At 31.5% G+C, this 13474-nt stretch overlaps 1 protein-coding gene across 3 annotated transcripts in view; it reads right to left on the reverse strand.

Moving 5' to 3' along the window:
- Positions 1-13474, reverse strand: part of LOC134696927 (dedicator of cytokinesis protein 7-like) — a 59143-nt gene that overhangs the window by 19685 nt on the left and 25984 nt on the right. For 2 of the 3 annotated variants that reach the window (XM_063558897.1, XM_063558911.1), the window contains exons 29-34: positions 13134-13310; positions 9355-9579; positions 7013-7160; positions 6637-6754; positions 6378-6477; positions 797-928 (exon numbers count right to left, since the gene is read on the reverse strand). In XM_063558897.1, coding sequence (XP_063414967.1) covers positions 797-928; positions 6378-6477; positions 6637-6754; positions 7013-7160; positions 9355-9579; positions 13134-13310 — 900 coding nt within the window. The remainder of the gene's footprint in view (positions 1-796; positions 929-6377; positions 6478-6636; positions 6755-7012; positions 7161-9354; positions 9580-13133; positions 13311-13474) is intronic. The other variant, XM_063558903.1, reaches the window with a different exon arrangement.

The raw sequence follows: 13474 nt of genomic DNA on the forward strand, positions 1-13474 counted from the left end.
AATGATTAAACTGAGAGGTGGACCAAAAAACTGTCAAGGGTAATACTTCTATGGCAAGGTATAATAATCATATAAGTGAACTTGGGTTAATCCATGAAGGCTTTGATCAATTGAATGGAGAAGAAAAACAACTAAAAATCTGAACATTATTGGCCTCCTTTTGGACCTCTATGGCCCAATAAGGCTAATGTTTCATGCAGCCTGCAAAATGAGCCTTGATCTATACACAGACTACCTGTCAGTTAATTGCAAGTACTCTCAGATCTGTATCTAGCATCTTTTTGTTTTTCGGATGTACAAGTAACCCTTGTATTTTGTCCATCTGATGAGTGAAGCCTTTTTCAACTGATTTTTTTAGCTTGTTCTTATGTTGTTCTTTAATATCCCTGTCCCAGGTTAGGGGAGGGTTGGGATCCCCCCCAACATGTTAAACCCCGCCACATTCTGTATGTATGTGCCTGTCCCAAGTCAGGAGCCTGTGATTCAGTGGTTGTCCTTTGTATATGTTTTACAAATTTGTTTTTCATTCATTTTTTGTACATAAATAAGGTGTTAGTTTTCTCGTTTGAATTGCTTTCCATTGTCATTTCAGGGCCTTTTATAACTGACTGTGTGGCATGGTCTTTGCTCATTGTTGAAGGCCATATGGTGACCTATAGTTGTTAATGTCTGTGTCATTTTGGTCTCTTGTGGAGAGTTGTCCCATTGGCAATCATACCACATCTTCTTTTTTTATATAACAAGTCTCTAAATAAAAGATTTTCATTCTTCTTTTATACTCTTAGTAAAAACTCACCCTTGTGACTAGGGCTCTCTGTGAAGCGAACATATTCTGTAAGACTAAAGTACTCTGATTTAGACCAAAACTATGTAACAAAACTCTCAATGCACTGCTCAATATCTGAATGTGACCATTTGCTCTGGCAATCTGAAAAATATACGTCTGAGGTTAAAGAATGTCAAGTGGAAAACAGAATCCTTATCAGATACCCTTTTACATATTCTTTTTAAAATGAATCATTTTTTTCAAAGTTTATGAAGTATTAAATCAGCTTTTTGAAATATACTTATATCAAATCTTCAATAAAGATTCCACCATTATGCCGTATCACTTGCTGACTTGAATTAGCTTACAAAAGAAAAATAAATTTAATTATATTGTTAACATTTTGAAACCTACAAACATTACAGGCATTCGAAAACCTCATCATTTAACTTGTTAACATTATAACATAATTGCAAATACAAACCAGTTGCTCCACAGGGCATAGCTTTATACGACCGCAGAGGTTGAACCCTGAACGGTTGGGTCAAGTATGGACACAACATTCAAGCTGGATTCAGCTCTAAATTTGGATTGTGATTAAATAGTTGACACAGCATAGGTTTCTGACACAGAATGAATGTGTTCTAATGAACTTAAAATTTTTGCTTTCTCTTAGAGCAATTCACTATGCTGTTGAATATTAATCCTCTCAAAAAAAGTTTGAAGAAATTTTCTTTTTATTTATGAAATTTCAAATGGGAAAAATTGAACCCAATTTTTTTAATCACATCCCCCTTTCCCTCATTCCAAAACTAATTTCAATTAAAATTTCTAATGGAGTTTGCAACAATAACTACTCATTTAAATAAATCATAAAATATTAAGATGTAAAAAAAATGCTTGTTATCACTGAATGGTAAAGATTATTTTAATTTATCAGTTGGTAGTAAAAAGTGAATATACATTGTATATTGTATATAACAATTTGAAAGATTTTAGTTGATTCTGGACAAAGAAAGATAACTCCAATTAAAAAAAATCTTGCTAAGGCACAATATTGTGCAATTAGATATTTCTTGCTTACTATTCTGGACAAAGAAAGATAACTCTAATTTAAAAAAAAATTGGCTATTTCACAATATTGTGCAATTAGATATTTCTTGCCATTTCACAATACTGTGCAATTGAAAAGACTTGCTATTGCACAATACTTTAAAATATAATAATTTTAGATCCTGATTTGGACCAACTTGAAAACTGGGCCCATAATCAAAAATCTAAGTACATGTTTGAACTCGGCATATCAAAGAACCCCAAGATTTCAATTTTTGTTAAAATCAAACTAAGTTTAAATTTGGACCCTTTGGACTTTAATGTAGACCAATTTGAAAACAGGACCAAAAATGAAGAATCTACATACACAGTTAGATTTGGCATATCAAAGAACCCCATATATTCAATTTTTGATGAAATCAAACAAAGTTTAATTTTGGACCCCGATTTGGACCAACTTGAAAACTGGGCCAATAATCAAGAATCTAAGTACATTTTTAGATTGAGCATATCAAAGAACCCAACCGATTCATTTTTTGTCAAAATCAAACTTGGACCCTTTGGACCTTAATGTAGACCAATTTGAAAACGGGACCAAAAGTTAAGAATCTACATACACAGTTAAATTCGGCATATCAAAGAACCCCAATTATTCAATTTTGATGAAATCAAAACAAAGTTTAATTTTGGACCCTTTGGGCCCCTTATTCCTAAACTGTTGGGACCAAAACTCCCAAAATCAAAACCAACCTTCCTTTTATGATCATAAACCTTTTGTTTAAATTTCATAGATTTCTATTTACTTATACTTACGTTATGGTGCGAAAACCAAGAAAAATGCTTCTTTGGGTCCCTTTTTGGCCCCTGATTCCTAAACTGTTGGGACCTAAACTCCCAAAATCAATACCAACCTTCCTTTTGTGGTAATAAACATTGTGTTTAAATTTCATTGATTTCTATTTACTTAAACTGAAGTTATTGTGCGAAAACCAAGAATAATGCTTATTTGGGCCCTTTTTTGGCCCCTAATTCATAAATTGTTGAAACCAAAACTCCCAAAATCAATACCAACCTTTCTTTTGTGGTCATAAACCTTGTGTCAAAATTTCATAGATTTCTATTTACTTAAACTAAAGTTATAGTGCGAAAACCAAGAAAATGCTTATTTGGGCCCTTTTTGGCCGCTTATTCCTAAAATGTTGGGACCAAAACTCCCAAAATCAATACCAACCTTCCTTTTGTGGTCATAAACCTTGTGTTAAAATTTCATAGATTTCTATTCACTTTTACTAAAGTTAGAGTGCGAAAACTAAAAGTATTCAGACGACGACGACGCAGACGACGACGCCAACGTGATAGCAATATACGAAGAAAATTTTTTCAAATTTTGCGGTCGTATAAAAAAACACCCTCACTAGTTCAGTGATACAGAAACAGAAATTGTCTTTAAAAATGATCAAATCATACATTAGAACATTTTCAGAGTATATCCCCTACAGGAACTTACCTGTGTAATGAGTTCTATGCAAGACAAATTTTATGTAAATTTCGCATAAGTGCTCACCAATTAAGAGTAGAAAAAGAGCGACATAAGAACAAACCTATAGAAAGGTCACAGAAGACTTGTAATTTTTGTTCTCATAATGATATTGAAGATGAGTTTCATTTTTTAATTAACTGTCCATTGTATAATCAATGTAGAGAATCACTGTTTGCACAAGCTCATGAACACTGTCAAAATTTCAATAACTTGGACTGCAAATCAAAATTTTTATGGTTAATGACCACTGAAGATCAACATATACTGAAAAAGTTATGCATTTTTCTTATCCAGAGTTTTCAATTGAGATCCACAAATTCTGTTAATGGCTAAATCTCTTTTAGTTTATCTATATATATATTTTAAATTCAAAAATTTAATTTAAGTGCACATTTCTCTATGTGTATGCATATTTCTTCTATTAATATGTAAATGCTTATAAACAAACTGCAGTAAAACTCTAAGGTGCTTATCATATTCCTGCAATTGTCAAAAAATATAATTATATACATAAATATCTAGTAATTGGTTGCTGTGTGTACATGGGAGAAAAATACCCTAATATCTAATCAGTTGGGGCTGCATATCATTTGTATGCAACTCAAAACACCATATGTTTAAAGGGGAATAATCCTTACAGAAATTGATTGATTGTCTCCCATATTACTTTCTATTCCATGTGCATGCAATAACTGTTCAGAGTTCTATTGTCATGTATTTCATTTTATTATTTCATTGTTATAACAAATCATTGTAATCATTGTATGAAATTTAAAACCCGCAAGGGTCCATAATTGGATTAATAAAGTATTCTTATTCTTATTCTTATTCTTATTCTTATTGTATCTAGACAGGTCATATGGTTTCTGAGGATATCCTCTACAGGAACTTACCTGTGTATTGAGAACTATTGTATCTAGACAGGTCATATGGTTTCTGAGGATATCCTCTACAGGAACTTACCTGTGTATTGAGAACTATTGTATCTAGACAGGTCATATGGTTTCTGAGGATATCCTCTACAGGAACTTACCAGTGTATTGAGAACTATTGTATATAGACAGGTCATACTGATTTCAGAGTATATCCTCTACAGGAACTTACCCAGTGTTCTCCCCAGGCCCTTAAAGGACCACGGGCCCGCGATGTATAATTATCTGCCGCGGTGGTATCGTTCTTGCCGCGATGTATAATTTTTCTCCGTGGTGCTAAAGTTTTCGGGAAAAAAATCGTATTAATAAAAAATCGGTAAAGTTTCAGATGACTTCAACTTTACAGCAAAATTGACCAGTTCTAACCAGTTTAATCCAGTACAGTATTGACAAGTAGATTGTTTACACCACGTGATCGATTTACCTGTTGAGGTTAACCTTAATGATTGGATTTAATCGATGTACATGATTCTTTTGTGTTTTAATTAATTAAGAGATCATAATTTGAATAACAGACTTGTGAGGGACAAGCAGACATTTGTTAATGAACCCTATTACGCCAGTCTCAAGTCAAAATAATTTGCCTTTTAGGAATTAGTTGTGGAGTTACTTCCCCTGATTTTGCTAATTACAAATAAATGCTCCTCACATATAATTTTTCATTGCAAATAAAAATAAAGTACAAATTAAATGCAAAATTATATTAGAATGTTACATTAAGGATGAAAACATTCTTAGAACAAACCAACAAAAATGTTTTGCAAATTATTTTTGAGAATCATACCATTATTGATGTACAGACATATTATAATAAATAGGTATTTTTCTTACAGTTTATAGTAATGACTGTAACAGGTATTTTAAGCCTACTGTCACAACCCTAGTATCTTGTGAATTCTTATAAAGTACTCTCCATGTCTATAAAAATGTATTAATCATAAAACAAAGTTGTTATTGTCTAAAACAATCAGGTCTAAAACTATGGAAAATAGAATTTACTGAAGGTTCTGTATCAAAATCTTGTTGAAAGTTCATTGTTATGGGGAATGTGTAGTGTAACTACAAGTATCGGGACAAAATGGCTTGATCAAAATATAAGAAGTGACTTTAGCTTAAAGACTAATTGTGCTTTCTTTTATTTATTCTTCAAAGATATTAAAGTATACAAACTGTTTATTGATTTACTTTTTCTACCAATAATTTTCTGACCCAAAGTTCTACAACACAGTACCACAGTAAACACAACAAAGGCAAACAGGTAATGACAAAAAGTAACAAGAAAAAAATAAGCGACGCAACGCGACACAAAATACTGTAAAATTCATTTTGTCACGCGTTACCCTGGTGCTATCCAAAAATCCTGGGGAGAACACTGACTTACCTGTGTATTGAGAACTACTGTGGCTAGACAGGTCATATGGTTTCTGAGTATATCCTCTACAGGAACTTACCTGTGTATTGAGAACTATTGTGACTAGACAGGTCATACAGTTTCTGAGTATATCTCCTACAGGAACTTACCTGTGTAATGAGTTCTATTGTATCTAGACAGGTCATACTGATTTCAGAGTATATCCTCTACAGGAACTTACCTGTGTATTGAGAACTATTGTATATAGACAGGTCATACTGATTTCAGAGTATATCCTCTACAAAACCTTACCTGTGTAATGAGTTCTATTGTATCTAGACAGGTCATATGGTTTCTGAGGATATCCTCTACAGGAACTTACCTGTGTAATGAGTTCAATTGTATCTAGACAGGTCATACTGATTTCAGAGTATATCCCCTACTGGAACTTACCTGTGTAATGAGTTCTATTGTATCTAGACAGGTCATACTGATTTCAGAGTATATCCTCTACAGGAACTTACCTGTGTAATGAGTTCTATTGTATCTAGACAGGTCATACTGATTTAAGAGTATATCCTCTACAGGAACTTACCTGTTTAATGAGTTCTATTGTATCTAGACAGGTCATACTGATTTCAGAGTATATCCCTACTGGAACTTACCTGTGTAATGAGTTCTATTGTATCTAGACAGGTCATATGGTTTCTGAGTATATCTCCTACAGGAACTTACCTGTGTAATGAGTTCTATTGTATCTAGACAAGTCATACTGATTTCTGCAGCTAGATTCCCCTCAATATGAGCATCAGCTTCAACATCTCTTGGCTTAGACCTGAAATACAATGTAATACAATATAAACTCTTGTATGACAACCACTATCACTGAGCTAGTATACATTTTTGTTTACGGGCCAGCTGAAGCAGGCCTCTTTTTTAAAAATGATATGAGAGTGTTTTCATATTTAACCTAGCTAGAACATATGATACATACATATCTGGTTGTTCTACAGTTGGTTTATATGCAAGTTGGTCCTTCCTCCATCTAAGTCTACCTCCTGCCTCTCCTACGCCTAAAACGTTTGCTAGAGATGGTGCTCTCTCTGCAGGCCCTGAAATATAAAGCATGATGTTTCTGCAAATCTCCAACATAGTTTATAGTATACAATTCTTCCTGCTCTTGAATATTTCATATTGATGAGGGAGTAGTCTTCAAGCAAGTGTAGAGCACTGAAAACTCTTTTTTGGTGTCTTTGATACAAGTTCTGTTAAATGACTCATATGTCTGGAATAAAACATTTCAGTAATATCAAAAGTAATATTAAAACTCCAACCATTGTTCCTATTTAAAGTTTGCTCCCCTTGTTTACCTGCCAATGATGCTGAAGAATTCTGCCTTCGTCTCATCATCTCCATACGAGCATTAGAACTACCAAGTATAGCTTCCTCTAACCGAGACTTCATATCCACACTTTTCTTTAATGTTTGCTGAGAATACTGAGCTAAGCTTTTCTTTCCCTAATCAAATATAACTTATAAAATTATCTTGTGATCTTATAGGACACACTGGTCAAATATAACTTATAAAATTATCTTGTGATCTTATAGGACACACTGGTCAAATATAACTTATAAAATTATCTTGTGATCTTATAGGACACACTGGTCAAATATAACTTATAAAATTATCTTGTGATCTTATAGGATACACTGGTCAAATATAACTTATAAAATTATCTTGTGATCTTATAGGACACACTGGTCAAATATAACTTATAAAATTATCTTGTGCTCATATAGGATACACAAGAGTATCAAACAATTGTCTCACTAAATGATAGAACTTATTTGATTGGAAAAAGTCAACAACAAAATATGATCCCAACCTCAATCATATCAAATGAATTTTTAATATGGAAATAAAAGATATTGCATAAGGACAAGGAATGCCAATAAATTTTACAGATTATTTTCACAAATATGTCATCTCTATTTACAGTGCAATGAAACAGTAACCAAAAAGTATTCAGACATAAGCAAAATTTCTGATGTAAATATATAGTTAAGTCTGATGAAGAATATCTAATGAGAGGTTTTGAAGTTAACATGTTTCTCCTCTTCCTCCTTCCAGCAGTGTTCTTTCTCTTGAAATATGGAGCAAAGATCAAAACCATTAGAGACTAAATGATGTTAATGTGAATTTGTCTGAGATTTTCAGTCATTTAAACCACACTTTCTTATATGGTATAGTTTGAAGAAAAGGTGCATGAGCATGACTTTATCCCGAGTTGGTAATTTTTGCACAAAGCTTCAATTTTGAAGATTTTTTGTCATATTGCTAGACCTGGAGGACCGAGGGATGCATGTAGAGTAGACCAGAGTGCAAACATTAGCTACAACAGTTCTTAGGTTAGAGTGAAACTGATTTGGGTATAGCAGTCTAACGTAGGTCATTTTGACCAATATTTACTGATTTTTGATGATTTATTACTTCAATTATACATGCAACCAGTCTTTTCCTAGGCATATTTCAATAATAAACACAATAATTAGATATATGATAGTGGGTTTACACTTATTGTGGAGTGTTTAGGCCTTTTGACTGTGTGTCAGACATGGAAGGAAAGCCCACCCCTCAAGTTTTATCCGATTTCAATTTTCAAACTTCTTTTCTTTTTTTTTTATAGCTCAAAATGAACATGAACACTGAGAAACATGACAATAAATAATATAAAATTGAGGTAACATATATTTACTTCGAAATAAATGTCAAGAAGATTACCTCCAAAAGTATGAAGAGTCATTGGAGCCAAATAACAATATTTTGGATAAGGCTGTAATATTACAACACTGCATGGTAAGGGTTAAAAGTAGGACAAAAGTATAAATAAACATATGTTAACATTAGTATATATTTATAATGACGCGATTAACAATTTCAATGAGGTCACAACATTCAATATCTCATAGACAAAAATTCCATGTAAAACACAAACATATCAATCACTGGTCACTGGACAATGTTATATAATATCTATAATCCATCAATGGATATTAAAATGAAACTAGAGAGAATGGATGACTGATTGATACAACAGGTGTACAAGATGCAAAAATGTGGAATGTTCTAATGTGCAATTCTATTAATTTGACCATGATGCACATAGGGTTGTACTGAAAATTATCATTCAGTGCTACTAATATCATCATCAAATTAAACACAGTGCTACTAATTCCATGATTAAAATAATTTCAAAACACAGTGTTCAGTTTACAATTAGAGCTACCAGTACTAATAGAAGAAAATTTACCTCAAAATAAAAATAAAAGATTTCATAATTTTTTTTCTTCAACTTAATCTCCTGTATCAAGGGTTACTGAAATCTAATCATTAGGGGTCATAGTTATGGTTCCAAATATATTATTTCTTGAGTTTTACTTAACAGCAAAAGATATTTCCTTTTTTAAAAAAGCAAAACTATTCATTATTTTTGGCATAACTGTAACAAAAGTAAAGACAAGTTCAGCAAAAACCTCTGGATTTTGTCTGTTGACAGAAAAATATTAAAAATAAAAAATTATAATGAGTATAACATGATTAGCCACCCTTCTTTTAAAATTTTTAAGAATGTGTTTGCAATAAAAACAATAAAAAGAAATAAATTAAATTGTATTAAGAAATGATTAGTTAAAAGTTGAAAGGGTTGTATACCTGTGTAATAGAATCATCTTTACTTAAACTCCTGTTAAGTAAAGATCCAGAGCCTCGGAGAAAATCCACAGATTTGCGTTGAATCCCTTCCCATAACTGCTCGTAGGATTTTGGTAAACTTGCACTTTTTGGACGAGAACTCTCTGTGCCATCATTCCATTCCTCCAGGGTATCAGTGGAACCAGTTTTATTTAAGCACAGATTTTGAAGTCGAGCCCATTTTGCCTGAGAATCCAATAGTACAATATTTATGGGTCAACAGAGGTCAAACCTAAATACTTAGAGACATAGAAGGTCACGCTATCATTGTAGCTTTATATGAAAGCATTAGGAAGTGTTTATGTATAAGCTGATTATTTCCTACTGTAAGGTATGATAAATTATCTAGTTCTTAGATGCTATCAATATTAGGGACATATCAAACAGTTAGTTCAGTAATAGAAAATTATTTATTGTTTATAGCTGGAAGGTTACCTTTTAAGATTGAGTCTTTATTTATTTCAATTTTTTAATGAACTTCCATTAGTTTAACAATGAAGAGATTGATTATTTCAACAGTTACAATATTTTGCTGTTGACACAAGTAGTGATAAGTTTCTTCTGTGATCAAAAATGACCAAGACCTTATGATAAGTTGATCAAGGAATAGAAGCTTTTTTTGTTATTCTTTTTTTATAATAAGGGTGAGAATTTCATACACAGATAATTTTATATAATTGTGTCTTATATTAAATGCTTATGAGACTCCTAATGAATTTGTTGATTTTATAATTTATTCGTTCAGAAGAGAGTGCGATTGAAAATCAATGATCTTTCAATGAATTATCAATACAGTTTTTTTTTTAATTGTACAGAAGGACATTCTATCATTCAAGGTATCAAAATGTTTATCTGTAAAAGTTTAATTTAGATAACTTATCATTGAATTCTAAATGCTGTCTTATTCCCTAGGAAATTTAATGCAGATTTTCGCAATGCTAATGCAGGATTGTACTTTGAATAAAACTATTGAATTCATATATACATGTACCTCTAAAGTGACTTTCAAACTAATGGAACTATGATATATGCATTAGAATATTTTTTGGGTAAATATATAAAAGTAAATTTTAATTGATTACATAGATTAGTATAAGTTAAACTGCATCTAGTCTACGAGGAATTCACTGAAACAGACTTTTAACAGTTATTTATCAGTATCTTTACATGTAATTGATATATTTCTATCTGAATTTATCTGTTAAGTCTCTTGAGTATTTACAACAGTTTTCTAACTATGCCATTTATTAATCATGCCATCTTCCCCTAAAATATTCCTCTGGTTAAATCATGCATCCCTGTTGGTTGTTTCTTATGAAGCACTCGACTGCATGCAAAGGTGAGGACACACAACAAATCATGCCAAACTAGTGACAAACTAAAATGTGATGATGTATGACCTTAATTTGATTTATAAGGTTAAAGGTTAAGTGGAATCTGGATTCTAAAGGTCAAAGTTAACATTGGAGAGACATGCTAAGATGGTTGGTTGATGGTACATGGTGTTCCACTGGTGTCCAAATAAATGCAAGTTTCCACAATCCTGTTAATGTATAAATACCACAACCACAAATTAATTAAACACTTAAGACAAATGATAATTAATTAAAATGTCCCAATCATGTAAACAATATCTATAAAATGATGGTTATTCTTTTGATGTAAGGAACAATGAATTGTTAAGATTTCTTATATAGCTTCTGTGGAAGAGATATAGATTGTAACTTGAATAATTACTCCTCACAGAATTTGTTCAGTTTTATTTTATGTTTTTTTGAAACATGTACCAATTAAAAACATATAAATTTTATAGAATACATTTTTCTATTGACTAAAATAAAACTTAAATATAAAATTGAAATATTCTAAAAAAGCTAAATGTGGTAAAGCATAAATTTCAAATACCTATTGAATTTTGTGTCTTATGAAATGTAAATCAATGTGAAATAATGTAGCGTATAGAATAAGAAATCTATCTACATATTATTCTCATTATTCTGACTCATTAGTAAATGAATGATTGTATGAATATACTACAGTAAAGCGACTCAGCTTTTTGGTGACAAAAAATACATCAAAAGTTTAAATGCAGTCTAGTCTATCATAGCAGGGTTCTAATTAATAAACCATCTAATCTAAATTCAATAATAAAAGGAACACCTACTACCTGAGGTCACACCACGTTACTTTTCAGATAACAACAACAAAAAAAGTTGAAAAATCCCAAGCATACACCACAAGATGTATAAAACATAATACAGAATTTATTTGTAAATACAATTACTGTATGAGTGTCATTTAAATTTTTTGAAATATAATTGATGTTAATTTTCGTATGGCCTGTGAGATGTAGACCAAGCTGTATACTTTCAGAATTAATTTCCAAAAATTCAAAGAAAGAAAAGTCAATATGGTATGGCATCATGTTTACTGTAGTTCGCTCAAAAACATGTATTCAAATTCACAATCACAAATTTGTTTAATGCGAGTTCAAATTAATTTTGATAACGCTAGTTCTAAAAATTTTGAAGTAAAAGACAATCTATAAATACATAAAAAAAAATGTTATCAAATACCTATACAAATAATTACTTAATACTACTAAATGTAAACCCCGCCATGTTTAACCCCGCCACATTATTTCTGGATGTGCCTATCTCAAGTCAGGAGCCTGTAATTCAGTGGTTGTCGTTTGTTTATGTGTCACATATTTGTTTTTCGTTCATTTTTTTATATAAATAAGGTCGTTAGTTTTCTCGTTTGAATTGTTTTACATTGTCTTATCAGGGCCTTTTATAGCTGACTATGCCGTATGGGCTTTGCTCATTGTTTAAAGCCATACGGTGACCTATAGTTGTTAATGTCAGTGTCATTTTGGTCTTTTGTGGATAGTTGTCTCATTGGCAATCATACCGCATCTTCTTTTTTTATACTAACTTTTAACCTGCATATCCTGATAACTTGTTAAAAAGTGTGTATTTTTCTATCCAAAACCAATCCTTACATTTTCAATTCTATAACTGCAACCTAGCAAATATGAACCTGAAGATTTCTAAACATTTTTATCATTCTAGTTTTCTTTTATTTATGAGAAAAAAAGCACATTGCAAAATTGCTTCCACAAAAATAAGCGTTTTATTTCAATAACCTTTTTCTTTATTATCATGATATTTACAATACAAATTTTTCTGCACCAGATGTGGATTTTGAGGCTGTGTGTGAAGAGCTAGTTATATCTTTTCCAATAGAAATTATTTTATCAGATTATGTTATGATGTCACATCCAATATATTGCAATACTTTTAAAGTTTTGAATAAATAAATCAATATTCTAGAGTTACAACTAAACATGCTGTTATTTCTATTCTTTATTACTGTAAACAAGCAGGCACTTTCTAATAATAATTCTGGAAATTCTGGAAATGAGCATTTATGAAAGCTTAACTTTTTTCAAACATAACTTTTCTGTTTTATTTGAAATTAATGTACTAAACTAGATCACAAATCCTACTATTTTCATATAAAACATGCTTTCTACACTTTCATGTTTTGCTCTTGTATGCTGGTGAACACCCAAACTTTACAATCAGATGTCAATTTTAACTTGAACAATACTATGAATTCTACCAATACTCATGCAACAAATAGGTTAGTTTGACTGGTATCTAATTTACTTGATGTTAGCCATTTAACTTATTATAAATGTCCAACCTCCACACTTTCTGATGCATAAGACTTACCCTATACTCAAAGTTTGATACAACGTAATATATAACGTCCAGTATTTGTTGTAGTACACCCACATCCATATCTGACCACCACTGACGTAGTACGGACTGGTCAACATTCTTAATCACCCACATAAAACAGATCAGAAGATTTCTGGTAGATTCTGCATTCAAATTGCACTTTCTTGGCTGTAAATACAAATAAAAAATTTGAAACTGTCTCTTTTCTTAGACATATATTTGCCTTCAAGGATAAAATTGTGCCTTCATCTAGCATTCTATCTTAAGGTTCTTTATCCATCAAAGTATATAGGAATTTAAAGCATATCTACTTGTTATAAAGTTGCAAATCA

The sequence above is a fragment of the Mytilus trossulus genome, chromosome 1, assembly GCF_036588685.1.
Source record: "Mytilus trossulus isolate FHL-02 chromosome 1, PNRI_Mtr1.1.1.hap1, whole genome shotgun sequence".
Classification (NCBI taxonomy): Eukaryota; Metazoa; Mollusca; class Bivalvia; order Mytilida; family Mytilidae; genus Mytilus; species Mytilus trossulus.